Raw genomic sequence first — 26,947 nt, 5'->3', positions numbered from 1 at the left:
GACAAGGTGCAGGTATGTGAGAATACATGATAACAAATATAGGAAACGACTGAAGGAGAAGCATTTATGAGATGATATTAATACTCTAAACTTGCAGAAGCTAAAAGTCAATAATTGTGAGTTAATGAGTGAAATTTTCAAAGTCACGGACATACGTTAAATTTCCATAAACCCAAATAGGGCCTCATTAGCTCTCTAAAATGCGATTGAACCTGATGATATTAGTACTTTAAACTTGCAGAAGCTAAAAGCTAATAATTGTGAGTTAAGCAGGATATATGGATCATGCAATCAATCGGAGACCCCCGCGTCTCCGTGGCTGGGGTAGTCGCAGGCGGCCTTCGGGCACTGCCTTCGTCCCCCCAAGTGCAGACATGCAATCAATCGGAGACCTCCACGTCTCCGCGGCTGGGGCATTCGCAGGCGACCTTTGGACACTGCCTTCGTCCCCCCAAGCGCAGACCGCCCGGGGTGGCTCTTGAGTGAAATTCTCAAAGTCACGGACATACGTTGGATTGCCATGAACCCAAATAGGGCCTAAAACTTTAAAAATTAAAGCCCAGAAAGGCATTAATTAATTACCATTATCTTATTTAATTGATGACACACTCCAAGGCGTGATCAACCTTGGGAGGGCCTTCCTTGGATGAGGATGTCTAGTGATAATGGCCGAAACATCCAATGATTCCAGGGTCCACTACTGATGATGTGTCCTAAATATTACTTTAAAATCAAATTAATGAGACTATAAAAAGATAATACAATAAAAAGCCGTGGGGGACCTTGCCGCCTGGGACGGGAGCAGGCATGGCCAGTGCATTGGAGCCCGGCCCCCTTCGGGGACCGGACTCCCAACTTATTTCTCCCCTATCCAGCCCGTGCCGCCTGTCCACCCACCTGGGTAGCGTGAGGTTCCCTGGGGGCTTTCTTCACTGGGCTGGGGGTGTCCCGACCCCCTCCCAATCCTAAACCTAACCACTTACAAAGAAAACCAAAAAAGGAATGTGAGATGGGGGTGCCATTAAAACAAAACAAAAAACAATAAAAACAAATAAAGCTAGAGTGCTAAGCCAGTGCTAACAAGAAAGCCAAGGTGCTTAGCTGATGCTGGAAAGGAAATATGATGAGGGGGTGCCATTGAAACAATAAAAACAAAGAAAGCTAGAGTGCTAAGCCAGTGCTAACAAGAAAGCCAAGGTGCTTAGCTGATGCTGGAAAGGAAATATGATGAGGGGGTGCCATTAAAACAATAAAAACAAAGAAAACCAAAAAAGGAATGTGAGAAGGGGGTGCCATTAAAACAATAAAAACAAAGAAAACTAAAATGCTAAATTAATGCTAACAAGAAAGCCAAGGTGCTAAGCTAATGCTAACAATTGTATGACAGTGACACATGATAAAGTACAATTTGTACATGGGACTAGTCATCTTTATATTGAGTTTCATGGATGCTAATATGGAAGCTAACATTATGCTATGGCTAAAGCTAATGATGACAGTTCAAGGACACAACAGTGGTTGCCCTGGAGATCGATCAAGTGCATGATGGGAACCAGGAAGTCAGACCAGGCAGAGCACATGGAGCACAGGGAGCAGGTGGCAGACAGACCAGGAGGAAACCTCATTCGAAGGACAAGGTGCAGGTATGTGAGAATACATGATAACAAATATAGGAAACGACTGAAGGAGAAGCATTTATGAGATGATATTAATACTCTAAACTTGCAGAAGCTAAAAGTCAATAATTGTGAGTTAATGAGTGAAATTTTCAAAGTCACGGACATACGTTAAATTTCCATAAACCCAAATAGGGCCTCATTAGCTCTCTAAAATGCGATTGAACCTGATGATATTAGTACTTTAAACTTGCAGAAGCTAAAAGCTAATAATTGTGAGTTAAGCAGGATATATGGATCATGCAATCAATCGGAGACCCCCGCGTCTCCGTGGCTGGGGTAGTCGCAGGCGGCCTTCGGGCACTGCCTTCGTCCCCCCAAGTGCAGACATGCAATCAATCGGAGACCTCCACGTCTCCGCGGCTGGGGCATTCGCAGGCGACCTTTGGACACTGCCTTCGTCCCCCCAAGCGCAGACCGCCCGGGGTGGCTCTTGAGTGAAATTCTCAAAGTCACGGACATACGTTGGATTGCCATGAACCCAAATAGGGCCTAAAACTTTAAAAATTAAAGCCCAGAAAGGCATTAATTAATTACCATTATCTTATTTAATTGATGACACACTCCAAGGCGTGATCAACCTTGGGAGGGCCTTCCTTGGATGAGGATGTCTAGTGATAATGGCCGAAACATCCAATGATTCCAGGGTCCACTACTGATGATGTGTCCTAAATATTACTTTAAAATCAAATTAATGAGACTATAAAAAGATAATACAATAAAAAGCCGTGGGGACCTTGCCGCCTGGGACGGGAGCAGGCATGGCCAGTGCATTGGAGCCCGGCCCCCTTCGGGGACCGGACTCCCAACTTATTTCTCCCCTATCCAGCCCGTGCCGCCTGTCCACCCACCTGGGTAGCGTGAGGTTCCCTGGGGGCTTTCTTCACTGGGCTGGGGGTGTCCCGACCCCCTCCCAATCCTAAACCTAACCACTTACAAAGAAAACCAAAAAAGGAATGTGAGATGGGGGTGCCATTAAAACAAAACAAAAAACAATAAAAACAAATAAAGCTAGAGTGCTAAGCCAGTGCTAACAAGAAAGCCAAGGTGCTTAGCTGATGCTGGAAAGGAAATATGATGAGGGGGTGCCATTGAAACAATAAAAACAAAGAAAGCTAGAGTGCTAAGCCAGTGCTAACAAGAAAGCCAAGGTGCTTAGCTGATGCTGGAAAGGAAATATGATGAGGGGGTGCCATTAAAACAATAAAAACAAAGAAAACCAAAAAAGGAATGTGAGAAGGGGGTGCCATTAAAACAATAAAAACAAAGAAAACTAAAATGCTAAATTAATGCTAACAAGAAAGCCAAGGTGCTAAGCTAATGCTAACAATTGTATGACAGTGACACATGATAAAGTACAATTTGTACATGGGACTAGTCATCTTTATATTGAGTTTCATGGATGCTAATATGGAAGCTAACATTATGCTATGGCTAAAGCTAATGATGACAGTTCAAGGACACAACAGTGGTTGCCCTGGAGATCGATCAAGTGCATGATGGGAACCAGGAAGTCAGACCAGGCAGAGCACATGGAGCACAGGGAGCAGGTGGCAGACAGACCAGGGAGGAAACCTCATTCGAAGGACAAGGTGCAGGTATGTGAGAATACATGATAACAAATATAGGAAACGACTGAAGGAGAAGCATTTATGAGATGATATTAATACTCTAAACTTGCAGAAGCTAAAAGTCAATAATTGTGAGTTAATGAGTGAAATTTTCAAAGTCACGGACATACGTTAAATTTCCATAAACCCAAATAGGGCCTCATTAGCTCTCTAAAATGCGATTGAACCTGATGATATTAGTACTTTAAACTTGCAGAAGCTAAAAGCTAATAATTGTGAGTTAAGCAGGATATATGGATCATGCAATCAATCGGAGACCCCCGCGTCTCCGTGGCTGGGGTAGTCGCAGGCGGCCTTCGGGCACTGCCTTCGTCCCCCCAAGTGCAGACATGCAATCAATCGGAGACCTCCACGTCTCCGCGGCTGGGGCATTCGCAGGCGACCTTTGGACACTGCCTTCGTCCCCCCAAGCGCAGACCGCCCGGGGTGGCTCTTGAGTGAAATTCTCAAAGTCACGGACATACGTTGGATTGCCATGAACCCAAATAGGGCCTAAAACTTTAAAAATTAAAGCCCAGAAAGGCATTAATTAATTACCATTATCTTATTTAATTGATGACACACTCCAAGGCGTGATCAACCTTGGGAGGGCCTTCCTTGGATGAGGATGTCTAGTGATAATGGCCGAAACATCCAATGATTCCAGGGTCCACTACTGATGATGTGTCCTAAATATTACTTTAAAATCAAATTAATGAGACTATAAAAAGATAATACAATAAAAAGCCGTGGGGGACCTTGCCGCCTGGGACGGGAGCAGGCATGGCCAGTGCATTGGAGCCCGGCCCCCTTCGGGGACCGGACTCCCAACTTATTTCTCCCCTATCCAGCCCGTGCCGCCTGTCCACCCACCTGGGTAGCGTGAGGTTCCCTGGGGGCTTTCTTCACTGGGCTGGGGGTGTCCCGACCCCCTCCCAATCCTAAACCTAACCACTTACAAAGAAAACCAAAAAAGGAATGTGAGATGGGGGTGCCATTAAAACAAAACAAAAAACAATAAAAACAAATAAAGCTAGAGTGCTAAGCCAGTGCTAACAAGAAAGCCAAGGTGCTTAGCTGATGCTGGAAAGGAAATATGATGAGGGGGTGCCATTGAAACAATAAAAACAAAGAAAGCTAGAGTGCTAAGCCAGTGCTAACAAGAAAGCCAAGGTGCTTAGCTGATGCTGGAAAGGAAATATGATGAGGGGGTGCCATTAAAACAATAAAAACAAAGAAAACCAAAAAAGGAATGTGAGAAGGGGGTGCCATTAAAACAATAAAAACAAAGAAAACTAAAATGCTAAATTAATGCTAACAAGAAAGCCAAGGTGCTAAGCTAATGCTAACAATTGTATGACAGTGACACATGATAAAGTACAATTTGTACATGGGACTAGTCATCTTTATATTGAGTTTCATGGATGCTAATATGGAAGCTAACATTATGCTATGGCTAAAGCTAATGATGACAGTTCAAGGACACAACAGTGGTTGCCCTGGAGATCGATCAAGTGCATGATGGGAACCAGGAAGTCAGACCAGGCAGAGCACATGGAGCACAGGGAGCAGGTGGCAGACAGACCAGGGAGGAAACCTCATTCGAAGGACAAGGTGCAGGTATGTGAGAATACATGATAACAAATATAGGAAACGACTGAAGGAGAAGCATTTATGAGATGATATTAATACTCTAAACTTGCAGAAGCTAAAAGTCAATAATTGTGAGTTAATGAGTGAAATTTTCAAAGTCACGGACATACGTTAAATTTCCATAAACCCAAATAGGGCCTCATTAGCTCTCTAAAATGCGATTGAACCTGATGATATTAGTACTTTAAACTTGCAGAAGCTAAAAGCTAATAATTGTGAGTTAAGCAGGATATATGGATCATGCAATCAATCGGAGACCCCCGCGTCTCCGTGGCTGGGGTAGTCGCAGGCGGCCTTCGGGCACTGCCTTCGTCCCCCCAAGTGCAGACATGCAATCAATCGGAGACCTCCACGTCTCCGCGGCTGGGGCATTCGCAGGCGACCTTTGGACACTGCCTTCGTCCCCCCAAGCGCAGACCGCCCGGGGTGGCTCTTGAGTGAAATTCTCAAAGTCACGGACATACGTTGGATTGCCATGAACCCAAATAGGGCCTAAAACTTTAAAAATTAAAGCCCAGAAAGGCATTAATTAATTACCATTATCTTATTTAATTGATGACACACTCCAAGGCGTGATCAACCTTGGGAGGGCCTTCCTTGGATGAGGATGTCTAGTGATAATGGCCGAAACATCCAATGATTCCAGGGTCCACTACTGATGATGTGTCCTAAATATTACTTTAAAATCAAATTAATGAGACTATAAAAAGATAATACAATAAAAAGCCGTGGGGGACCTTGCCGCCTGGGACGGGAGCAGGCATGGCCAGTGCATTGGAGCCCGGCCCCCTTCGGGGACCGGACTCCCAACTTATTTCTCCCCTATCCAGCCCGTGCCGCCTGTCCACCCACCTGGGTAGCGTGAGGTTCCCTGGGGGCTTTCTTCACTGGGCTGGGGGTGTCCCGACCCCCTCCCAATCCTAAACCTAACCACTTACAAAGAAAACCAAAAAAGGAATGTGAGATGGGGGTGCCATTAAAACAAAACAAAAAACAATAAAAACAAATAAAGCTAGAGTGCTAAGCCAGTGCTAACAAGAAAGCCAAGGTGCTTAGCTGATGCTGGAAAGGAAATATGATGAGGGGGTGCCATTGAAACAATAAAAACAAAGAAAGCTAGAGTGCTAAGCCAGTGCTAACAAGAAAGCCAAGGTGCTTAGCTGATGCTGGAAAGGAAATATGATGAGGGGGTGCCATTAAAACAATAAAAACAAAGAAAACCAAAAAAGGAATGTGAGAAGGGGGTGCCATTAAAACAATAAAAACAAAGAAAACTAAAATGCTAAATTAATGCTAACAAGAAAGCCAAGGTGCTAAGCTAATGCTAACAATTGTATGACAGTGACACATGATAAAGTACAATTTGTACATGGGACTAGTCATCTTTATATTGAGTTTCATGGATGCTAATATGGAAGCTAACATTATGCTATGGCTAAAGCTAATGATGACAGTTCAAGGACACAACAGTGGTTGCCCTGGAGATCGATCAAGTGCATGATGGGAACCAGGAAGTCAGACCAGGCAGAGCACATGGAGCACAGGGAGCAGGTGGCAGACAGACCAGGGAGGAAACCTCATTCGAAGGACAAGGTGCAGGTATGTGAGAATACATGATAACAAATATAGGAAACGACTGAAGGAGAAGCATTTATGAGATGATATTAATACTCTAAACTTGCAGAAGCTAAAAGTCAATAATTGTGAGTTAATGAGTGAAATTTTCAAAGTCACGGACATACGTTAAATTTCCATAAACCCAAATAGGGCCTCATTAGCTCTCTAAAATGCGATTGAACCTGATGATATTAGTACTTTAAACTTGCAGAAGCTAAAAGCTAATAATTGTGAGTTAAGCAGGATATATGGATCATGCAATCAATCGGAGACCCCCGCGTCTCCGTGGCTGGGGTAGTCGCAGGCGGCCTTCGGGCACTGCCTTCGTCCCCCCAAGTGCAGACATGCAATCAATCGGAGACCTCCACGTCTCCGCGGCTGGGGCATTCGCAGGCGACCTTTGGACACTGCCTTCGTCCCCCCAAGCGCAGACCGCCCGGGGTGGCTCTTGAGTGAAATTCTCAAAGTCACGGACATACGTTGGATTGCCATGAACCCAAATAGGGCCTAAAACTTTAAAAATTAAAGCCCAGAAAGGCATTAATTAATTACCATTATCTTATTTAATTGATGACACACTCCAAGGCGTGATCAACCTTGGGAGGGCCTTCCTTGGATGAGGATGTCTAGTGATAATGGCCGAAACATCCAATGATTCCAGGGTCCACTACTGATGATGTGTCCTAAATATTACTTTAAAATCAAATTAATGAGACTATAAAAAGATAATACAATAAAAAGCCGTGGGGGACCTTGCCGCCTGGGACGGGAGCAGGCATGGCCAGTGCATTGGAGCCCGGCCCCCTTCGGGGACCGGACTCCCAACTTATTTCTCCCCTATCCAGCCCGTGCCGCCTGTCCACCCACCTGGGTAGCGTGAGGTTCCCTGGGGGCTTTCTTCACTGGGCTGGGGGTGTCCCGACCCCCTCCCAATCCTAAACCTAACCACTTACAAAGAAAACCAAAAAAGGAATGTGAGATGGGGGTGCCATTAAAACAAAACAAAAAACAATAAAAACAAATAAAGCTAGAGTGCTAAGCCAGTGCTAACAAGAAAGCCAAGGTGCTTAGCTGATGCTGGAAAGGAAATATGATGAGGGGGTGCCATTGAAACAATAAAAACAAAGAAAGCTAGAGTGCTAAGCCAGTGCTAACAAGAAAGCCAAGGTGCTTAGCTGATGCTGGAAAGGAAATATGATGAGGGGGTGCCATTAAAACAATAAAAACAAAGAAAACCAAAAAAGGAATGTGAGAAGGGGGTGCCATTAAAACAATAAAAACAAAGAAAACTAAAATGCTAAATTAATGCTAACAAGAAAGCCAAGGTGCTAAGCTAATGCTAACAATTGTATGACAGTGACACATGATAAAGTACAATTTGTACATGGGACTAGTCATCTTTATATTGAGTTTCATGGATGCTAATATGGAAGCTAACATTATGCTATGGCTAAAGCTAATGATGACAGTTCAAGGACACAACAGTGGTTGCCCTGGAGATCGATCAAGTGCATGATGGGAACCAGGAAGTCAGACCAGGCAGAGCACATGGAGCACAGGGAGCAGGTGGCAGACAGACCAGGGAGGAAACCTCATTCGAAGGACAAGGTGCAGGTATGTGAGAATACATGATAACAAATATAGGAAACGACTGAAGGAGAAGCATTTATGAGATGATATTAATACTCTAAACTTGCAGAAGCTAAAAGTCAATAATTGTGAGTTAATGAGTGAAATTTTCAAAGTCACGGACATACGTTAAATTTCCATAAACCCAAATAGGGCCTCATTAGCTCTCTAAAATGCGATTGAACCTGATGATATTAGTACTTTAAACTTGCAGAAGCTAAAAGCTAATAATTGTGAGTTAAGCAGGATATATGGATCATGCAATCAATCGGAGACCCCCGCGTCTCCGTGGCTGGGGTAGTCGCAGGCGGCCTTCGGGCACTGCCTTCGTCCCCCCAAGTGCAGACATGCAATCAATCGGAGACCTCCACGTCTCCGCGGCTGGGGCATTCGCAGGCGACCTTTGGACACTGCCTTCGTCCCCCCAAGCGCAGACCGCCCGGGGTGGCTCTTGAGTGAAATTCTCAAAGTCACGGACATACGTTGGATTGCCATGAACCCAAATAGGGCCTAAAACTTTAAAAATTAAAGCCCAGAAAGGCATTAATTAATTACCATTATCTTATTTAATTGATGACACACTCCAAGGCGTGATCAACCTTGGGAGGGCCTTCCTTGGATGAGGATGTCTAGTGATAATGGCCGAAACATCCAATGATTCCAGGGTCCACTACTGATGATGTGTCCTAAATATTACTTTAAAATCAAATTAATGAGACTATAAAAAGATAATACAATAAAAAGCCGTGGGGGACCTTGCCGCCTGGGACGGGAGCAGGCATGGCCAGTGCATTGGAGCCCGGCCCCCTTCGGGGACCGGACTCCCAACTTATTTCTCCCCTATCCAGCCCGTGCCGCCTGTCCACCCACCTGGGTAGCGTGAGGTTCCCTGGGGGCTTTCTTCACTGGGCTGGGGGTGTCCCGACCCCCTCCCAATCCTAAACCTAACCACTTACAAAGAAAACCAAAAAAGGAATGTGAGATGGGGGTGCCATTAAAACAAAACAAAAAACAATAAAAACAAATAAAGCTAGAGTGCTAAGCCAGTGCTAACAAGAAAGCCAAGGTGCTTAGCTGATGCTGGAAAGGAAATATGATGAGGGGGTGCCATTGAAACAATAAAAACAAAGAAAGCTAGAGTGCTAAGCCAGTGCTAACAAGAAAGCCAAGGTGCTTAGCTGATGCTGGAAAGGAAATATGATGAGGGGGTGCCATTAAAACAATAAAAACAAAGAAAACCAAAAAAGGAATGTGAGAAGGGGGTGCCATTAAAACAATAAAAACAAAGAAAACTAAAATGCTAAATTAATGCTAACAAGAAAGCCAAGGTGCTAAGCTAATGCTAACAATTGTATGACAGTGACACATGATAAAGTACAATTTGTACATGGGACTAGTCATCTTTATATTGAGTTTCATGGATGCTAATATGGAAGCTAACATTATGCTATGGCTAAAGCTAATGATGACAGTTCAAGGACACAACAGTGGTTGCCCTGGAGATCGATCAAGTGCATGATGGGAACCAGGAAGTCAGACCAGGCAGAGCACATGGAGCACAGGGAGCAGGTGGCAGACAGACCAGGGAGGAAACCTCATTCGAAGGACAAGGTGCAGGTATGTGAGAATACATGATAACAAATATAGGAAACGACTGAAGGAGAAGCATTTATGAGATGATATTAATACTCTAAACTTGCAGAAGCTAAAAGTCAATAATTGTGAGTTAATGAGTGAAATTTTCAAAGTCACGGACATACGTTAAATTTCCATAAACCCAAATAGGGCCTCATTAGCTCTCTAAAATGCGATTGAACCTGATGATATTAGTACTTTAAACTTGCAGAAGCTAAAAGCTAATAATTGTGAGTTAAGCAGGATATATGGATCATGCAATCAATCGGAGACCCCCGCGTCTCCGTGGCTGGGGTAGTCGCAGGCGGCCTTCGGGCACTGCCTTCGTCCCCCCAAGTGCAGACATGCAATCAATCGGAGACCTCCACGTCTCCGCGGCTGGGGCATTCGCAGGCGACCTTTGGACACTGCCTTCGTCCCCCCAAGCGCAGACCGCCCGGGGTGGCTCTTGAGTGAAATTCTCAAAGTCACGGACATACGTTGGATTGCCATGAACCCAAATAGGGCCTAAAACTTTAAAAATTAAAGCCCAGAAAGGCATTAATTAATTACCATTATCTTATTTAATTGATGACACACTCCAAGGCGTGATCAACCTTGGGAGGGCCTTCCTTGGATGAGGATGTCTAGTGATAATGGCCGAAACATCCAATGATTCCAGGGTCCACTACTGATGATGTGTCCTAAATATTACTTTAAAATCAAATTAATGAGACTATAAAAAGATAATACAATAAAAAGCCGTGGGGGACCTTGCCGCCTGGGACGGGAGCAGGCATGGCCAGTGCATTGGAGCCCGGCCCCCTTCGGGGACCGGACTCCCAACTTATTTCTCCCCTATCCAGCCCGTGCCGCCTGTCCACCCACCTGGGTAGCGTGAGGTTCCCTGGGGGCTTTCTTCACTGGGCTGGGGGTGTCCCGACCCCCTCCCAATCCTAAACCTAACCACTTACAAAGAAAACCAAAAAAGGAATGTGAGATGGGGGTGCCATTAAAACAAAACAAAAAACAATAAAAACAAATAAAGCTAGAGTGCTAAGCCAGTGCTAACAAGAAAGCCAAGGTGCTTAGCTGATGCTGGAAAGGAAATATGATGAGGGGGTGCCATTGAAACAATAAAAACAAAGAAAGCTAGAGTGCTAAGCCAGTGCTAACAAGAAAGCCAAGGTGCTTAGCTGATGCTGGAAAGGAAATATGATGAGGGGGTGCCATTAAAACAATAAAAACAAAGAAAACCAAAAAAGGAATGTGAGAAGGGGGTGCCATTAAAACAATAAAAACAAAGAAAACTAAAATGCTAAATTAATGCTAACAAGAAAGCCAAGGTGCTAAGCTAATGCTAACAATTGTATGACAGTGACACATGATAAAGTACAATTTGTACATGGGACTAGTCATCTTTATATTGAGTTTCATGGATGCTAATATGGAAGCTAACATTATGCTATGGCTAAAGCTAATGATGACAGTTCAAGGACACAACAGTGGTTGCCCTGGAGATCGATCAAGTGCATGATGGGAACCAGGAAGTCAGACCAGGCAGAGCACATGGAGCACAGGGAGCAGGTGGCAGACAGACCAGGGAGGAAACCTCATTCGAAGGACAAGGTGCAGGTATGTGAGAATACATGATAACAAATATAGGAAACGACTGAAGGAGAAGCATTTATGAGATGATATTAATACTCTAAACTTGCAGAAGCTAAAAGTCAATAATTGTGAGTTAATGAGTGAAATTTTCAAAGTCACGGACATACGTTAAATTTCCATAAACCCAAATAGGGCCTCATTAGCTCTCTAAAATGCGATTGAACCTGATGATATTAGTACTTTAAACTTGCAGAAGCTAAAAGCTAATAATTGTGAGTTAAGCAGGATATATGGATCATGCAATCAATCGGAGACCCCCGCGTCTCCGTGGCTGGGGTAGTCGCAGGCGGCCTTCGGGCACTGCCTTCGTCCCCCCAAGTGCAGACATGCAATCAATCGGAGACCTCCACGTCTCCGCGGCTGGGGCATTCGCAGGCGACCTTTGGACACTGCCTTCGTCCCCCCAAGCGCAGACCGCCCGGGGTGGCTCTTGAGTGAAATTCTCAAAGTCACGGACATACGTTGGATTGCCATGAACCCAAATAGGGCCTAAAACTTTAAAAATTAAAGCCCAGAAAGGCATTAATTAATTACCATTATCTTATTTAATTGATGACACACTCCAAGGCGTGATCAACCTTGGGAGGGCCTTCCTTGGATGAGGATGTCTAGTGATAATGGCCGAAACATCCAATGATTCCAGGGTCCACTACTGATGATGTGTCCTAAATATTACTTTAAAATCAAATTAATGAGACTATAAAAAGATAATACAATAAAAAGCCGTGGGGGACCTTGCCGCCTGGGACGGGAGCAGGCATGGCCAGTGCATTGGAGCCCGGCCCCCTTCGGGGACCGGACTCCCAACTTATTTCTCCCCTATCCAGCCCGTGCCGCCTGTCCACCCACCTGGGTAGCGTGAGGTTCCCTGGGGGCTTTCTTCACTGGGCTGGGGGTGTCCCGACCCCCTCCCAATCCTAAACCTAACCACTTACAAAGAAAACCAAAAAAGGAATGTGAGATGGGGGTGCCATTAAAACAAAACAAAAAACAATAAAAACAAATAAAGCTAGAGTGCTAAGCCAGTGCTAACAAGAAAGCCAAGGTGCTTAGCTGATGCTGGAAAGGAAATATGATGAGGGGGTGCCATTGAAACAATAAAAACAAAGAAAGCTAGAGTGCTAAGCCAGTGCTAACAAGAAAGCCAAGGTGCTTAGCTGATGCTGGAAAGGAAATATGATGAGGGGGTGCCATTAAAACAATAAAAACAAAGAAAACCAAAAAAGGAATGTGAGAAGGGGGTGCCATTAAAACAATAAAAACAAAGAAAACTAAAATGCTAAATTAATGCTAACAAGAAAGCCAAGGTGCTAAGCTAATGCTAACAATTGTATGACAGTGACACATGATAAAGTACAATTTGTACATGGGACTAGTCATCTTTATATTGAGTTTCATGGATGCTAATATGGAAGCTAACATTATGCTATGGCTAAAGCTAATGATGACAGTTCAAGGACACAACAGTGGTTGCCCTGGAGATCGATCAAGTGCATGATGGGAACCAGGAAGTCAGACCAGGCAGAGCACATGGAGCACAGGGAGCAGGTGGCAGACAGACCAGGGAGGAAACCTCATTCGAAGGACAAGGTGCAGGTATGTGAGAATACATGATAACAAATATAGGAAACGACTGAAGGAGAAGCATTTATGAGATGATATTAATACTCTAAACTTGCAGAAGCTAAAAGTCAATAATTGTGAGTTAATGAGTGAAATTTTCAAAGTCACGGACATACGTTAAATTTCCATAAACCCAAATAGGGCCTCATTAGCTCTCTAAAATGCGATTGAACCTGATGATATTAGTACTTTAAACTTGCAGAAGCTAAAAGCTAATAATTGTGAGTTAAGCAGGATATATGGATCATGCAATCAATCGGAGACCCCCGCGTCTCCGTGGCTGGGGTAGTCGCAGGCGGCCTTCGGGCACTGCCTTCGTCCCCCCAAGTGCAGACATGCAATCAATCGGAGACCTCCACGTCTCCGCGGCTGGGGCATTCGCAGGCGACCTTTGGACACTGCCTTCGTCCCCCCAAGCGCAGACCGCCCGGGGTGGCTCTTGAGTGAAATTCTCAAAGTCACGGACATACGTTGGATTGCCATGAACCCAAATAGGGCCTAAAACTTTAAAAATTAAAGCCCAGAAAGGCATTAATTAATTACCATTATCTTATTTAATTGATGACACACTCCAAGGCGTGATCAACCTTGGGAGGGCCTTCCTTGGATGAGGATGTCTAGTGATAATGGCCGAAACATCCAATGATTCCAGGGTCCACTACTGATGATGTGTCCTAAATATTACTTTAAAATCAAATTAATGAGACTATAAAAAGATAATACAATAAAAAGCCGTGGGGGACCTTGCCGCCTGGGACGGGAGCAGGCATGGCCAGTGCATTGGAGCCCGGCCCCCTTCGGGGACCGGACTCCCAACTTATTTCTCCCCTATCCAGCCCGTGCCGCCTGTCCACCCACCTGGGTAGCGTGAGGTTCCCTGGGGGCTTTCTTCACTGGGCTGGGGGTGTCCCGACCCCCTCCCAATCCTAAACCTAACCACTTACAAAGAAAACCAAAAAAGGAATGTGAGATGGGGGTGCCATTAAAACAAAACAAAAAACAATAAAAACAAATAAAGCTAGAGTGCTAAGCCAGTGCTAACAAGAAAGCCAAGGTGCTTAGCTGATGCTGGAAAGGAAATATGATGAGGGGGTGCCATTGAAACAATAAAAACAAAGAAAGCTAGAGTGCTAAGCCAGTGCTAACAAGAAAGCCAAGGTGCTTAGCTGATGCTGGAAAGGAAATATGATGAGGGGGTGCCATTAAAACAATAAAAACAAAGAAAACCAAAAAAGGAATGTGAGAAGGGGGTGCCATTAAAACAATAAAAACAAAGAAAACTAAAATGCTAAATTAATGCTAACAAGAAAGCCAAGGTGCTAAGCTAATGCTAACAATTGTATGACAGTGACACATGATAAAGTACAATTTGTACATGGGACTAGTCATCTTTATATTGAGTTTCATGGATGCTAATATGGAAGCTAACATTATGCTATGGCTAAAGCTAATGATGACAGTTCAAGGACACAACAGTGGTTGCCCTGGAGATCGATCAAGTGCATGATGGGAACCAGGAAGTCAGACCAGGCAGAGCACATGGAGCACAGGGAGCAGGTGGCAGACAGACCAGGGAGGAAACCTCATTCGAAGGACAAGGTGCAGGTATGTGAGAATACATGATAACAAATATAGGAAACGACTGAAGGAGAAGCATTTATGAGATGATATTAATACTCTAAACTTGCAGAAGCTAAAAGTCAATAATTGTGAGTTAATGAGTGAAATTTTCAAAGTCACGGACATACGTTAAATTTCCATAAACCCAAATAGGGCCTCATTAGCTCTCTAAAATGCGATTGAACCTGATGATATTAGTACTTTAAACTTGCAGAAGCTAAAAGCTAATAATTGTGAGTTAAGCAGGATATATGGATCATGCAATCAATCGGAGACCCCCGCGTCTCCGTGGCTGGGGTAGTCGCAGGCGGCCTTCGGGCACTGCCTTCGTCCCCCCAAGTGCAGACATGCAATCAATCGGAGACCTCCACGTCTCCGCGGCTGGGGCATTCGCAGGCGACCTTTGGACACTGCCTTCGTCCCCCCAAGCGCAGACCGCCCGGGGTGGCTCTTGAGTGAAATTCTCAAAGTCACGGACATACGTTGGATTGCCATGAACCCAAATAGGGCCTAAAACTTTAAAAATTAAAGCCCAGAAAGGCATTAATTAATTACCATTATCTTATTTAATTGATGACACACTCCAAGGCGTGATCAACCTTGGGAGGGCCTTCCTTGGATGAGGATGTCTAGTGATAATGGCCGAAACATCCAATGATTCCAGGGTCCACTACTGATGATGTGTCCTAAATATTACTTTAAAATCAAATTAATGAGACTATAAAAAGATAATACAATAAAAAGCCGTGGGGGACCTTGCCGCCTGGGACGGGAGCAGGCATGGCCAGTGCATTGGAGCCCGGCCCCCTTCGGGGACCGGACTCCCAACTTATTTCTCCCCTATCCAGCCCGTGCCGCCTGTCCACCCACCTGGGTAGCGTGAGGTTCCCTGGGGGCTTTCTTCACTGGGCTGGGGGTGTCCCGACCCCCTCCCAATCCTAAACCTAACCACTTACAAAGAAAACCAAAAAAGGAATGTGAGATGGGGGTGCCATTAAAACAAAACAAAAAACAATAAAAACAAATAAAGCTAGAGTGCTAAGCCAGTGCTAACAAGAAAGCCAAGGTGCTTAGCTGATGCTGGAAAGGAAATATGATGAGGGGGTGCCATTGAAACAATAAAAACAAAGAAAGCTAGAGTGCTAAGCCAGTGCTAACAAGAAAGCCAAGGTGCTTAGCTGATGCTGGAAAGGAAATATGATGAGGGGGTGCCATTAAAACAATAAAAACAAAGAAAACCAAAAAAGGAATGTGAGAAGGGGGTGCCATTAAAACAATAAAAACAAAGAAAACTAAAATGCTAAATTAATGCTAACAAGAAAGCCAAGGTGCTAAGCTAATGCTAACAATTGTATGACAGTGACACATGATAAAGTACAATTTGTACATGGGACTAGTCATCTTTATATTGAGTTTCATGGATGCTAATATGGAAGCTAACATTATGCTATGGCTAAAGCTAATGATGACAGTTCAAGGACACAACAGTGGTTGCCCTGGAGATCGATCAAGTGCATGATGGGAACCAGGAAGTCAGACCAGGCAGAGCACATGGAGCACAGGGAGCAGGTGGCAGACAGACCAGGGAGGAAACCTCATTCGAAGGACAAGGTGCAGGTATGTGAGAATACATGATAACAAATATAGGAAACGACTGAAGGAGAAGCATTTATGAGATGATATTAATACTCTAAACTTGCAGAAGCTAAAAGTCAATAATTGTGAGTTAATGAGTGAAATTTTCAAAGTCACGGACATACGTTAAATTTCCATAAACCCAAATAGGGCCTCATTAGCTCTCTAAAATGCGATTGAACCTGATGATATTAGTACTTTAAACTTGCAGAAGCTAAAAGCTAATAATTGTGAGTTAAGCAGGATATATGGATCATGCAATCAATCGGAGACCCCCGCGTCTCCGTGGCTGGGGTAGTCGCAGGCGGCCTTCGGGCACTGCCTTCGTCCCCCCAAGTGCAGACATGCAATCAATCGGAGACCTCCACGTCTCCGCGGCTGGGGCATTCGCAGGCGACCTTTGGACACTGCCTTCGTCCCCCCAAGCGCAGACCGCCCGGGGTGGCTCTTGAGTGAAATTCTCAAAGTCACGGACATACGTTGGATTGCCATGAACCCAAATAGGGCCTAAAACTTTAAAAATTAAAGCCCAGAAAGGCATTAATTAATTACCATTATCTTATTTAATTGATGACACACTCCAAGGCGTGATCAACCTTGGGAGGGCCTTCCTTGGATGAGGATGTCTAGTGATAATGGCCGAAACATCCAATGATTCCAGGGTCCACTACTGATGATGTGTCCTAAATATTACTTTAAAATCAAATTAATGAGACTATAAAAAGATAATACAATAAAAAGCCGTGGGGGACCTTGCCGCCTGGGACGGGAGCAGGCATGGCCAGTGCATTGGAGCCCGGCCCCCTTCGGGGACCGGACTCCCAACTTATTTCTCCCCTATCCAGCCCGTGCCGCCTGTCCACCCACCTGGGTAGCGTGAGGTTCCCTGGGGGCTTTCTTCACTGGGCTGGGGGTGTCCCGACCCCCTCCCAATCCTAAACCTAACCACTTACAAAGAAAACCAAAAAAGGAATGTGAGATGGGGGTGCCATTAAAACAAAACAAAAAACAATAAAAACAAATAAAGCTAGAGTGCTAAGCCAGTGCTAACAAGAAAGCCAAGGTGCTTAGCTGATGCTGGAAAGGAAATATGATGAGGGGGTGCCATTGAAACAATAAAAACAAAGAAAGCTAGAGTGCTAAGCCAGTGCTAACAAGAAAGCCAAGGTGCTTAGCTGATGCTGGAAAGGAAATATGATGAGGGGGTGCCATTAAAACAATAAAAACAAAGAAAACCAAAAAAGGAATGTGAGAAGGGGGTGCCATTAAAACAATAAAAACAAAGAAAACTAAAATGCTAAATTAATGCTAACAAGAAAGCCAAGGTGCTAAGCTAATGCTAACAATTGTATGACAGTGACACATGATAAAGTACAATTTGTACATGGGACTAGTCATCTTTATATTGAGTTTCATGGATGCTAATATGGAAGCTAACATTATGCTATGGCTAAAGCTAATGATGACAGTTCAAGGACACAACAGTGGTTGCCCTGGAGATCGATCAAGTGCATGATGGGAACCAGGAAGTCAGACCAGGCAGAGCACATGGAGCACAGGGAGCAGGTGGCAGACAGACCAGGGAGGAAACCTCATTCGAAGGACAAGGTGCAGGTATGTGAGAATACATGATAACAAATATAGGAAACGACTGAAGGAGAAGCATTTATGAGATGATATTAATACTCTAAACTTGCAGAAGCTAAAAGTCAATAATTGTGAGTTAATGAGTGAAATTTTCAAAGTCACGGACATACGTTAAATTTCCATAAACCCAAATAGGGCCTCATTAGCTCTCTAAAATGCGATTGAACCTGATGATATTAGTACTTTAAACTTGCAGAAGCTAAAAGCTAATAATTGTGAGTTAAGCAGGATATATGGATCATGCAATCAATCGGAGACCCCCGCGTCTCCGTGGCTGGGGTAGTCGCAGGCGGCCTTCGGGCACTGCCTTCGTCCCCCCAAGTGCAGACATGCAATCAATCGGAGACCTCCACGTCTCCGCGGCTGGGGCATTCGCAGGCGACCTTTGGACACTGCCTTCGTCCCCCCAAGCGCAGACCGCCCGGGGTGGCTCTTGAGTGAAATTCTCAAAGTCACGGACATACGTTGGATTGCCATGAACCCAAATAGGGCCTAAAACTTTAAAAATTAAAGCCCAGAAAGGCATTAATTAATTACCATTATCTTATTTAATTGATGACACACTCCAAGGCGTGATCAACCTTGGGAGGGCCTTCCTTGGATGAGGATGTCTAGTGATAATGGCCGAAACATCCAATGATTCCAGGGTCCACTACTGATGATGTGTCCTAAATATTACTTTAAAATCAAATTAATGAGACTATAAAAAGATAATACAATAAAAAGCCGTGGGGGACCTTGCCGCCTGGGACGGGAGCAGGCATGGCCAGTGCATTGGAGCCCGGCCCCCTTCGGGGACCGGACTCCCAACTTATTTCTCCCCTATCCAGCCCGTGCCGCCTGTCCACCCACCTGGGTAGCGTGAGGTTCCCTGGGGGCTTTCTTCACTGGGCTGGGGGTGTCCCGACCCCCTCCCAATCCTAAACCTAACCACTTACAAAGAAAACCAAAAAAGGAATGTGAGATGGGGGTGCCATTAAAACAAAACAAAAAACAATAAAAACAAATAAAGCTAGAGTGCTAAGCCAGTGCTAACAAGAAAGCCAAGGTGCTTAGCTGATGCTGGAAAGGAAATATGATGAGGGGGTGCCATTGAAACAATAAAAACAAAGAAAGCTAGAGTGCTAAGCCAGTGCTAACAAGAAAGCCAAGGTGCTTAGCTGATGCTGGAAAGGAAATATGATGAGGGGGTGCCATTAAAACAATAAAAACAAAGAAAACCAAAAAAGGAATGTGAGAAGGGGGTGCCATTAAAACAATAAAAACAAAGAAAACTAAAATGCTAAATTAATGCTAACAAGAAAGCCAAGGTGCTAAGCTAATGCTAACAATTGTATGACAGTGACACATGATAAAGTACAATTTGTACATGGGACTAGTCATCTTTATATTGAGTTTCATGGATGCTAATATGGAAGCTAACATTATGCTATGGCTAAAGCTAATGATGACAGTTCAAGGACACAACAGTGGTTGCCCTGGAGATCGATCAAGTGCATGATGGGAACCAGGAAGTCAGACCAGGCAGAGCACATGGAGCACAGGGAGCAGGTGGCAGACAGACCAGGGAGGAAACCTCATTCGAAGGACAAGGTGCAGGTATGTGAGAATACATGATAACAAATATAGGAAACGACTGAAGGAGAAGCATTTATGAGATGATATTAATACTCTAAACTTGCAGAAGCTAAAAGTCAATAATTGTGAGTTAATGAGTGAAATTTTCAAAGTCACGGACATACGTTAAATTTCCATAAACCCAAATAGGGCCTCATTAGCTCTCTAAAATGCGATTGAACCTGATGATATTAGTACTTTAAACTTGCAGAAGCTAAAAGCTAATAATTGTGAGTTAAGCAGGATATATGGATCATGCAATCAATCGGAGACCCCCGCGTCTCCGTGGCTGGGGTAGTCGCAGGCGGCCTTCGGGCACTGCCTTCGTCCCCCCAAGTGCAGACATGCAATCAATCGGAGACCTCCACGTCTCCGCGGCTGGGGCATTCGCAGGCGACCTTTGGACACTGCCTTCGTCCCCCCAAGCGCAGACCGCCCGGGGTGGCTCTTGAGTGAAATTCTCAAAGTCACGGACATACGTTGGATTGCCATGAACCCAAATAGGGCCTAAAACTTTAAAAATTAAAGCCCAGAAAGGCATTAATTAATTACCATTATCTTATTTAATTGATGACACACTCCAAGGCGTGATCAACCTTGGGAGGGCCTTCCTTGGATGAGGATGTCTAGTGATAATGGCCGAAACATCCAATGATTCCAGGGTCCACTACTGATGATGTGTCCTAAATATTACTTTAAAATCAAATTAATGAGACTATAAAAAGATAATACAATAAAAAGCCGTGGGGGACCTTGCCGCCTGGGACGGGAGCAGGCATGGCCAGTGCATTGGAGCCCGGCCCCCTTCGGGGACCGGACTCCCAACTTATTTCTCCCCTATCCAGCCCGTGCCGCCTGTCCACCCACCTGGGTAGCGTGAGGTTCCCTGGGGGCTTTCTTCACTGGGCTGGGGGTGTCCCGACCCCCTCCCAATCCTAAACCTAACCACTTACAAAGAAAACCAAAAAAGGAATGTGAGATGGGGGTGCCATTAAAACAAAACAAAAAACAATAAAAACAAATAAAGCTAGAGTGCTAAGCCAGTGCTAACAAGAAAGCCAAGGTGCTTAGCTGATGCTGGAAAGGAAATATGATGAGGGGGTGCCATTGAAACAATAAAAACAAAGAAAGCTAGAGTGCTAAGCCAGTGCTAACAAGAAAGCCAAGGTGCTTAGCTGATGCTGGAAAGGAAATATGATGAGGGGGTGCCATTAAAACAATAAAAACAAAGAAAACCAAAAAAGGAATGTGAGAAGGGGGTGCCATTAAAACAATAAAAACAAAGAAAACTAAAATGCTAAATTAATGCTAACAAGAAAGCCAAGGTGCTAAGCTAATGCTAACAATTGTATGACAGTGACACATGATAAAGTACAATTTGTACATGGGACTAGTCATCTTTATATTGAGTTTCATGGATGCTAATATGGAAGCTAACATTATGCTATGGCTAAAGCTAATGATGACAGTTCAAGGACACAACAGTGGTTGCCCTGGAGATCGATCAAGTGCATGATGGGAACCAGGAAGTCAGACCAGGCAGAGCACATGGAGCACAGGGAGCAGGTGGCAGACAGACCAGGGAGGAAACCTCATTCGAAGGACAAGGTGCAGGTATGTGAGAATACATGATAACAAATATAGGAAACGACTGAAGGAGAAGCATTTATGAGATGATATTAATACTCTAAACTTGCAGAAGCTAAAAGTCAATAATTGTGAGTTAATGAGTGAAATTTTCAAAGTCACGGACATACGTTAAATTTCCATAAACCCAAATAGGGCCTCATTAGCTCTCTAAAATGCGATTGAACCTGATGATATTAGTACTTTAAACTTGCAGAAGCTAAAAGCTAATAATTGTGAGTTAAGCAGGATATATGGATCATGCAATCAATCGGAGACCCCCGCGTCTCCGTGGCTGGGGTAGTCGCAGGCGGCCTTCGGGCACTGCCTTCGTCCCCCCAAGTGCAGACATGCAATCAATCGGAGACCTCCACGTCTCCGCGGCTGGGGCATTCGCAGGCGACCTTTGGACACTGCCTTCGTCCCCCCAAGCGCAGACCGCCCGGGGTGGCTCTTGAGTGAAATTCTCAAAGTCACGGACATACGTTGGATTGCCATGAACCCAAATAGGGCCTAAAACTTTAAAAATTAAAGCCCAGAAAGGCATTAATTAATTACCATTATCTTATTTAATTGATGACACACTCCAAGGCGTGATCAACCTTGGGAGGGCCTTCCTTGGATGAGGATGTCTAGTGATAATGGCCGAAACATCCAATGATTCCAGGGTCCACTACTGATGATGTGTCCTAAATATTACTTTAAAATCAAATTAATGAGACTATAAAAAGATAATACAATAAAAAGCCGTGGGGGACCTTGCCGCCTGGGACGGGAGCAGGCATGGCCAGTGCATTGGAGCCCGGCCCCCTTCGGGGACCGGACTCCCAACTTATTTCTCCCCTATCCAGCCCGTGCCGCCTGTCCACCCACCTGGGTAGCGTGAGGTTCCCTGGGGGCTTTCTTCACTGGGCTGGGGGTGTCCCGACCCCCTCCCAATCCTAAACCTAACCACTTACAAAGAAAACCAAAAAAGGAATGTGAGATGGGGGTGCCATTAAAACAAAACAAAAAACAATAAAAACAAATAAAGCTAGAGTGTGAAGAAAATATAATCTGATCACACATTATTCAGCTTTAAATATTGTTCAGCTTTAAAGTTACTGTGCAACTGTGTAATAAAATGTGTGCTCACGACTTTGGCCTTGAGAGCGATAAGAAGCGATCGCCTCATCCTGCAGGCGAAAAGATATCTGCAAGCGAAGAACACCCAAGGCCGCTTTCCTTTTATGGAGTTGTTTTTCTGCTAATGCAGCACTTTCCTCACAACCCCCTCCTGTAAGTTTTAGAGAATATATACCCATCCTCACAGCAAATATTAGGAATCTCTTGATGTGAGCTGTTGTTGAGAAATTGTCTCTGCCTCAATAAAAGTTCACTGATTCCCCATCTGCTGCAGGTGTCCGGTTGTCTTCATTCTCCGCCAGCCTGGTTAAGTCAATTCCTCCTTAACATCTAAAAGAACCTATTTAATGAAGGAAGACGGTTCACTTTGTGTTTAATATTATTCTATTGCTGTTGTTGTTTTTTTATATCCTTCAATTGGCGTCACGGAACAGGATCCGCTCCAGGCCAAACTGGAACGGGGGGGAGGACATCAGCCGTGGTCTGAGTGAACGGAGTTTGGACAAAAGCTGTGTGCACACAAAAACAAGGTAAGCAGACCTTTTATTTCTGCTATATTGAACATTATAAAAATACTTAGTGTCCAAACTCCTAGTAATTCATAACCAAAATTGTCTGGCTTACTTAAGGCTTGCTGAGAATCAGACAAGTGAATAAGAGATAAGTGAATAAGAAATAAGTGAATAAGTGAATAAAGATAAGAGTGAACTGAGGTCTGACCACGGTTGCGGCCGACGGGTCGCTCTCCGGTGTCGGATAAATTCCTCAGCAGGTCTGGGACCTTGAAAGGGTTTATTAGTAACGCCTTTCTAAACAAATTAAAAGGTTAAAGGCCTTGAGAATATTTTTTAGTAATATTCTCTAAACTACAGAAGGGTTAGGAAGGCCCAGAGGACTTTATTAGAAAAGATCCTCTAAAACTTAAAAAAGAGAAGTACTGGTTGGAGTCCAAAAGGAGGGGTCCCTTTGATCAATAGGAGAAAACGGATCTCTTCTTAAAACCCCGATGATTTTAGTGTTTTAAATGTTTTGATGTTCTGTTTGTTATTGGACACACATAAATACACGCTGAATGCTTGCTGTGGAACACTGGGCAGGACAGTTTGGTTCTCCGTGTTCACAGATTACACAATTAAAGGAACTAGGTTCCTCTTTTGGTTAAAATAATACACCACACATAGAATTTTTTTACACATTTATTACATACATAAGGAGGGTAATGAGTGACTGCAGGTAATGTATGAAGTGTGAATGAGACGTGTGAACAAGGTGACAACCAACTAGCACCCCTATCAGGAAGCTCTAGGCAAGGTTACCCGCCAGACTCCGGTTTGGTAGAAGCTTGGTAACACCTGAAGGGATATTTCAGTGCTGACTCACCTTTAAAGCAGCGCCCCAGCTGATTAGTGCCTAACAGAGGCAGAAACCCAGCTGGCCCAAATTCTCCTTTAAAATCAATAAAAGAACACTCCTCCATTGACAGTAAAATGGATGGAGAATTAGATCGACAAACTAATGATGATGGTTGGGGTCCCGGTGTTATTCTTAGCACATTGGGAGAACAATTAACATGTGTTGAGACAGTCATCAACTCCACACACCAGCCTAAAGAAGCAAAAAAGCAGAAAGAGTCATTGAGGAAAACAGCTGAAAGGTTAATGAAAGAAAAGGGAAAGAATGAGGGGAGTAGTGGTAATTGGGGAATAATTTGGCAGAATAAGGCTATGCAGGCAAAAGAGAAAGAGGAAGAAGCCAACTCAGCAGCAGCAGGTGCAGGTGTGATAAGCGGGGTGAGACACAGAAAGGAGGCAGATAAGCACGCAGGCCGCAAAGCTAAATTTAATCACTGGGTGTGTTTATGGGAAACTGCAAAACCACACATGAAGAAGAATAGGTCTCAGCCACCTCCCTATTCTGCCTCAGTCCAGACTCCTCCCTCGGCAGGCATATATCCGGTACTTAATATCTCTGGTGGAATAATGACTATTGGAGAAGAACCGCCCGTAGCTCCAACTCCCATAGATACCAAGCATTTTTGCCCAGGAAGCTCCTCTCTGTCGGCGACACCCTCAGCTAGTAGTAGAGCCTCCTCTTCCATGTCCCATTGTTCTGGAACCGGATCTGAGGGCCTAACTGACCCCTTTGCGAGCGCACCATTTGCGGTTCGAATGAACAGACAGGAACCCACTGAACAACAATTAACTGATCTAGAAGCAGCATTACGCAGCTGCTTAAATGAACATAGGTCAGTGGTCCAGGTGAATAATCGCGTTGCGTCAGCCCCTCTGTCCCGGTCCAACCCCTTTGCCAGCACTCCTGTCGCTGTTAAGGGAGATCTGACCGCTACTGCAAAAACTGAGCCTGGCACTTCACCAAATGTCACAGTTAACATGTCTTTGGTGGGCCGTCAGGATCCGGAAACACAGATGAGTTTAGCCCACGCTTTTGCTGACACTGCTACCCCACCAGGCGGGGGAAAAACTGAGGATACTGATGATGAACTCAGTGACCTTAACAATACACCCCCCTCTACCCCTCACAGTTTAGGATATCAGACTAGATCTAAGGGCCCTGTGCCTCAGCCTCCAGGCATGTTTCCCCTGGTCCAGACTAAAGCGCAACGTAGACCAGTGTATCAACCTTATTCATTCGGAGATGTCCAGGCCCTAGTGGACAAACTCCCTGACATAATGGAGGGAGGGAATGCCTGGTTAGCTGGTTTGGATAAATACACAGCTGGACAGGACCTCGCATTGGGAGATTTTAGAGCTATTATAACTAGGTGCACATCCCGATCTCAGGCAGCGGATCTGGAACAAAATGCGGGTACTACCACGCATGAGAACGAGGTGCCACTGATGCAGGCCTTGAGATTTATTGGACCGGCCCTGCGCAAACAATTCCCACCCAAAAATCAAGGCACCTTACAGAAATTTAAATGGGAGGAAAAGCAAAATCCCACCCATTATCTAAATCAGGCTGTTGAAGACTGGGTGAACCATACAGGTCATCACCCCAGTAGGACTTGTTCACAGAGCATGTGGTTTAGAAGGGCGGTGCTGAGGGGCATTCCGGAGTCAGTAAGCCAGAAAATGGAGGATAATCCTGATTTGCAGGACTGTGACTTTGCAATCTGGAAGAAACATTTGATTTTTAATCTTAACAAAGTGCAGATTAAGTCTGATGATAAAGCGGAGAGCGTCGAAGATTTACAGTTGCAACTGTTGAAGGTTCAGCTGCAGAAAGCGAAAAACGACCTGGGTGGAAAAGGTGACAAGCCTAAAAAGCAGCTTGTGGCCGCTGCGGCTCCCCCTCCTGGTCCAGTTCCCCCAGTTGCCCCTGATTTGTATCCGAACCCGTGGCCAGCTGATCCACAGCCCCCCCAGTATGGTGCTTATCACTCCCCGGCCCCTTATGGGCAGAGAGGTTCCCCATTTGGAGGAAACAGAGGTGGTTTCAGGGGAAGAGGTCAGATGGGAGGTGGTAGGGGAGCCCAGATGTATGTTTGTTTCCGGTGTGGACAACCTGGACACTGGGCTAAAGCGTGCCCTTTGAACCCGGCTGCTGGAAGAGGCAGGGGAGCCCGTGGTGGGCCCTATCAGCATCCTGGCCACAGAGGTGGACCTCGTGGTGCTTTAGTTGAAGTGCCCCCGGCCCCACAGATGCCTGTGATGGGGTGGGAGTACTACGAGGGTGGTCCCCAGCTATAGGACACCCCACAGACTGCCCAGGACAGTGAAGGGACAACGGCGGACCCTATGCTGTCCGTAACTGTAGATAAAAGAAGAAGCAGCTTTTTAGTGGACACTGGAGCTACGTACTCCACCATTAAGGATGTTGCTCGTGAAAGACTTACTGACAGAGTGACTACAGTGGTGGGCATATCTGGGGAACCTAAAACTCTGCCTTACACCGTGCCTCTCCCCACAACGGTTGGAGATCAGACTTTGTTACACAGCTATGTTTGTTCAAAACAGGCGCCTGTGAATTTACTGGGAAGAGACTTGTTGATTAAATTAGGAGCCACAATACTCTGCTCTTCACAAGGCCTAACTGTGACTCTCCCTACTGGTGTTGTGCTTCCCTGTTCTAATGGGCCAGAGGGAGGTGGTCAGTTTCTGCTGCAACCCTCCTCTTGTTTAGCGGACTCTGCTGACATCTACTGGGCATTATTGGAAGTTGAAACACCTGCTGAACCAGGAGTTTGGACTGCTTTTCAGCAATGGCGGCCGTGGCTCTCACTCCTGCATCCTTATGTCCCTCCCCCTGACCCACCTCATGTTACACTGTTTTATGACAGGCATGACACCACCTGGTACCAGCACATGTTCCAAGAGCAGTGTGAGGGGCGGGCTTGGTCTTTGAACATGTCATGCATTTTTGCGGCACCGGAGGGAGTGGCAGCAGCGGTTACTTTTACAACAGATCAATTACAGTGGTACATGATGTCTGATGAGGCAGCTCCCCATGTGTCACTGGCCTTACATCCTGGACACCAGGCTAGGGAGCTGGGTGGAATGGTTAAACGTTCCCTTGCGGCCACTGACTGGACACCTACAACACTCCCACAGGTTTTGTTTTCTC

General features: G+C 45.1%; 1 protein-coding gene across 1 annotated transcript; it reads left to right on the top strand.

Annotated features, from left to right (window-relative positions):
• The first annotated feature begins 6 nt into the window (after positions 1–6).
• LOC146576925 (uncharacterized) lies at positions 7–26,073 on the top strand. The gene is made up of 2 exons (XM_085251199.1): positions 7–22,669; positions 22,798–26,073. The coding sequence occupies exon 2, from the start codon at positions 23,851–23,853 to the stop codon at positions 26,071–26,073; it is 2,223 nt and encodes a 740-aa protein (XP_085107325.1). The 5' UTR covers positions 7–22,669; positions 22,798–23,850.
• The last annotated feature ends 874 nt before the right edge of the window (positions 26,074–26,947 follow it).

This window comes from Mchenga conophoros, linkage group LG3 (genome assembly GCF_057382185.1).
Source record: "Mchenga conophoros isolate Kocher_MC1m ecotype Shallow Benthic linkage group LG3, M_conophoros_male_GT1.1, whole genome shotgun sequence".
Taxonomy (NCBI): domain Eukaryota; kingdom Metazoa; phylum Chordata; class Actinopteri; order Cichliformes; family Cichlidae; genus Mchenga; species Mchenga conophoros.
Note: the sequence above shows the minus strand (reverse complement) of the source record. Positions and strands in the feature narration are given on the sequence as shown.

Excerpts from the sequence above, each read along its gene's own strand:
- LOC146576925 (XM_085251199.1), top strand. The coding sequence starts at position 23,851 with ATGGATGGAGAATTAGATCGACAAACTAATGATGATGGTTGGGGTCCC.